General features: G+C 43.9%; 1 protein-coding gene across 1 annotated transcript; it reads left to right on the top strand.

Moving 5' to 3' along the window:
* The first annotated feature begins 621 nt into the window (after positions 1 to 621).
* On the top strand, positions 622 to 4,505 carry LOC147612254 (pentatricopeptide repeat-containing protein At2g03380, mitochondrial-like). Its single transcript, XM_086784134.1, has 2 exons — positions 622 to 1,752; positions 1,849 to 4,505. The coding sequence occupies exons 1-2, from the start codon at positions 1,666 to 1,668 to the stop codon at positions 4,288 to 4,290; spliced, it is 2,529 nt and encodes an 842-aa protein (XP_086640260.1). The 5' UTR covers positions 622 to 1,665; the 3' UTR covers positions 4,291 to 4,505.
* Positions 4,506 to 4,745: the final 240 nt, after the last annotated feature.

Here is a 4,745-nt window from a genome sequence, read left to right as displayed (position 1 = left end):
TTTTTGTATTATATTTTTACTAGGTTAAAAAATATTTAGTGTATTTTTAAAGTAAAAAAGTGTGTGGCAAGGGTGTGGCAACATGAGTGACAAGACATCGATTGATACATTTCTAGATACCAAAGATATTAATCTAAAAGGCATGAAAATGCTTGGTGTGTCACCAAATGAGGGCCCCCAATTTGCTTCAAGCCTCATATGTAGGAAGATAATCTGCTCTCATCACATAGCAAAACAAAGCCAATGGAAGATGCCAATCCAACATGAGGAGATCAAGAAAGCTAAGCTTTATTTTGGCAAAAACAATGGCAAAGGCTATGCACAACTAATGTTTTCTCACAAGATTCATTGTCAAGCATGTGTTTAGTGATGAAGTGCCTAGAATAAACATAAAATACAATGTTTTCTTAGTAGAATGGTTATTTTGGATGGTTGAGTTAGAGTAACTATTTCAAGGACCAAAAGGTATACCAATTGAAGTTGCATCTTTCGGTATCAATATAAATAGTCAAAGATATACTAAACAATTAGGGCTTCTTAAGTTCTCACACCGGAATATCTCAAGATCACCATTCAAGTTCACCCTCATTATGATTAAGATGGGAGCAAATAGAGTGTGTCATTGCAAGCTGGATTTTGGATGGTCATTGTACGTGCCAAAAGATACATGTTGGTTGCAACCCTTAGGTCTTTCCTTCAAATTTGATGGACAAACCGGCCTAAAAAACCTGCCTTGGACTTCCAAAATTTTCAAAATTGAAGGCAGCAAGCTCTACTCACTCTTGAAACTCAAGTTTAAAGGTAGGCTTCTGGAGTGCCAACAACAAGCATCACGCCCAACCAGGCCCTATTAGCACCAGGAGTCTCCGTGAGAAGAGCTATAGTGAACATCTGCAGCTTGGCACGCAACGAGCGGAGGAGGGCAGCCTCCAACGACAGGTTTTGGAGCACTCAGAAAAACCTTTCGCTGTAAGCGAGAAGGGCCTTTAAAATCAGGTTCGATCATGCACGTTGTTCCCACTTCTGTACAGATATGGATGTCTCCTCTCTCAACTCGCACCGAACAGGTATGGTCTTCTCCACAAGAGGTGTGGTGATGTTGCAACGATAATCCCTAAAAGGGGCGGCTCAACAATACCAGATGGGCATGCACATTTAAGCTTTGCTGACACTCGTTTACACATGGCACTCCTGCTGCGCTGCAATTCCATGCTGAGGATTACCATCAGGACACGGACGCATGAAGACATCCGGACCGCAGAGTAATAGGTCTCTACTCCTGAATCATTAACCTCCTCACCAATATGTGAGTTCATAGCTTTGGACTGGATAGCAACAGCTGCACTTCATTCTCGACCATTTGTTTCTTTCACTGGGTTCTAGACCACCATTGGGTAATCTAGAGTAGCACTTGTTGATGTTATCAGCAAGGACTTGGCAGGAAAAGGGGGGAAGGTGAGTCTGTGTAGTTATTGCAGGGGGGCACTGTCTGGTTACTGGGGAATGCCCAGGAATTGGCTCCCGTACCCCGAGGACATGAGTTGTGTTAATTTTCTCATGTAGCAATTACGTTGCTCTTATACATGGGAGAAAGGCCACTGGGTACTTAAAGCTGCCCTCCCACAACTTTCATGTTCAATATGTCCCAGTAGAAGGGTAGCAGAGATGCAGACATCCCGAGTTCGAACTGAGCTATTGTGGAAAGAGTACTTGAGGGATCCCTACCAGTGGTGGAAGAACGGAACGAGTAAAGTGAGTGGTTGTCTTCCCTTTTTTTATTTCAAGTAAATGATGGTGTTAGATCAAGGGTCACCCATGATTGAGTCTCTGCCCTGTGTTCTTTTACAGACAAACCCAAGGGCCCCAGATTCTAAGCATAAACTTACTGAGGAGTTGCTATGGATGGATGGCTGGTACATTCCAAGTGGGGTGAAAGATGGGGAAACGGAAAAGCCTTGTGCAATTAAGGGAATGCACAAAGCACAAGACCACGACAAAAAAGCAAAGAACAGTACCTGTAGTGGTTGGAAGATGCTGAGCTTAGAGGAGGTACTGGTTTCCTTGGAAGAAGGGGTGCTGCCCCAGCCTTCCATTGAAGACTTTGCACACATCTTGCACAAGTGCAGGAAGGAGAGAGACCGAGTGCATGGGCTGCGTTTGCATGCCTACATGGGCAAAAGCGGGCTGGAAGCTCATAAAACACTAGGGAACTACCTTGTCTCGATGTTAGTGGAAGTCGGAAGCATGCACGATGCCCAACAGGTTTTTGACAGGTTGGTGTATCGGAATGAGTCGTCCTGGAAGTCCCTCATCACAGGGTATATCAAGTGTGGGAAGCTACATCATGCTCTCACCCTGCATCAAAGAATGCGAAAGGATGATTCTATACATCCCAGTGGGCATATTTTTGTGGCCTTACTGAAGGCTTGTGCGAAGTTGAAAGATCTGGAAAGAGGCCTTGAAATACATGCTGAGGTTGCTAGAATGGGGTTGCTTGAAAGAGACCTTTTTGTTGGCAGCACCTTGATTGATATGTATTCCAAGTGTGGCTCGCTTGCAAAAGCACAGCAAGTGTTTGACAAACTTCCAGTTCGAAATGTTGTCTCGTGGACCACACTATTAGCAGGATATGCTGAACATGGGCATGGTGAGGAAGCACTCAAGTGTTTTGAACAGATGCAACTCGAGGGTGTCTCCCCAAACGCAGTGACATTTATTTGCAGCTTGAAAGCTTGTGGCAGCATAGGAGCCACAGACAAGGGCCAAGAAATACATGCTGAGGTTGCCAGAAAGGGGTTGTTGGAAACAGACCTTGTTGGCAGCACCTTGGTTGATATGTATGCCAAATGTGGCTCGCTTGCCAAAGCACAACAAATGTTTGACAAGCTTCCAGTTCGGGACGTGGTCTCGTATACTGCACTAATCGCAGGATATGCTGAACATGGGCATGGTGAGGAAGCGCTCAAGTGTTTTGAACAGATGCAACTTGAGGGCCTCTCTCCAGATGCTGTCACGTATGTTTCCAGCTTGAAAGCTTGTGGTAGCATAGGAGTCACAGACAAGGGCCAAGAAATACATGCTGAGCTTGAAAGAAATGGATTGCTGGAAAGAAATGTTTTTGTTGGCAGCACTTTGATTGATATGTATTCTAAATGTGGCTCCCTTGCAAAAGCACAGGAAGTGTTTGACAAACTTCAAGTTCGAAACATTGTCTCATGGACTGCACTAATTGCAGGATATACTGAACATGGGCATGGCGAGGAAGCACTTACGTGCTTCGAACAGATGCAACTTGAGGGTGTCTCTCCGAATGTTGTCACGTACATTTGCAGCTTGAAAGCTTGTGGCAGCATAGGAGCCGTAGACAAGGCCCAAGAAATTCATGCTGAGATAGAAAGAAAGGGGTTGTTGGAGAGAGACTTGGTTGTTGGCAACACCTTGGTTAATATGTATTTGAAATGTGGCATGCTTGCCAAAGCACAGCAAGTGTTTGACAAGCTTCCAGTTCGAAACATTGTCTCGTGGAATGCACTAATTGCAGGGCACACTGATCACGGACATGGCGAGGAAGCACTAAAGCATTTTGAAAAAATACATTTTGAGGGTCTCTCTCCAGATGCTGTTACATTTGTTTGCACCTTAAAAGCGTGTGGCAGCATAGGAGCCATAGACAAGGGTCGAGAAATACATGCTGAGATTGCCAGAAAGGGGTTACTGGAAGGAGGCCCTGTTGTTGGCAACGTCTTGGTTGATATGTATGCCAAATGTGGCTTGCTTGCTACAGCACATCAAGTGTTTGCCAAGCTTCCAGTTCGAGACATCGCCTCATGGAATTCACTGATCTCAGGATATTCCCAGCTTGGAGAAAGTGAAAATGTCTTCCATGTTTTTGACAGAATGCTAAAAGAAGATATGAAGCCAAATCCAGTCACCTTCGTTATCATTCTCAATGCATGCAGTTCCACAGGTTTATTTAATAAGTGTCAGACATACTACGAGGCCATGAGCAAAGACCATGGCATTATTCCAACTCTTAAACACCACACTTGCATGGTTGATCTCCTTGTACATTTAGGCCAACTAGACAAGGCAGTAGCAATGATAAAGAAGTTGCCGCCATTCTGTCCTGATCTTGCAGTGTGGCATACTGTGTTGGGTGCTTGTAGAAATTGGGGAAATGTGGAGGTTGGAAAACAGGCCTTTGAACATGCAGTGTCTTCGGATGAAAAGGATGCTGCAGCGTATGTCTTAATGTCTCATATCTATGCAGGTGCTGACACAGAGAAGTGAACAAGGTTGAGGCAATGAGAGTGAAAAAAGTTAAAACAAGCCGAGAGAGAGAGAGAGAGAGAAATGAAACAAGTATGAAATGGAGAGAGAGATTTATATTATCATCTTACAAGAGATCGTATTGATCTCTGAGACCAAAATGATAATCAGAATATCATGCACAATGGCATGAAAGATGAAAACCAAAAGGAAACTGATTAATTGGAACTTAATTTCCAAAGTTACTAGTTAAGGTGGCAAATTAAATGAAGCATGATACAGGCGTGCCTAGTGCAGTGTATGAAAAAAGCATATGTTTTTCTGTAACCGTGTAGCATCTGCTCTGCTTCAGCAATGAGAGTCTTAGGGTCATGACAGGTCACTCGTCCTCTTTTTGCAATCCTCTACTTCATGGTAAAAGAAGGCGAAATGCTTTGGCTGATAAATATTTTATTGGGCTTTTAGCAGTTTGTCCT

Source organism: Cibotium barometz, chromosome 46 (assembly GCF_041138505.1).
Source record: "Cibotium barometz isolate CiBa-2024 chromosome 46, ASM4113850v1, whole genome shotgun sequence".
Lineage (NCBI taxonomy): Eukaryota > Viridiplantae > Streptophyta > Polypodiopsida > Cyatheales > Cibotiaceae > Cibotium > Cibotium barometz.
This window is presented reverse-complemented; position numbering and strand designations above follow the sequence as displayed.

Bases quoted from the DNA above. Each gene is read 5' to 3' on its own strand.
- LOC147612254 (XM_086784134.1), top strand. From the start codon at position 1,666: ATGCAGACATCCCGAGTTCGAACTGAGCTATTGTGGAAAGAGTACTTG. The intron at 1,753-1,848 runs GTGAGTGGTTGT...GTTCTTTTACAG, and splicing joins GGAAGAACGGAACGAGTAAA to ACAAACCCAAGGGCCCCAGA.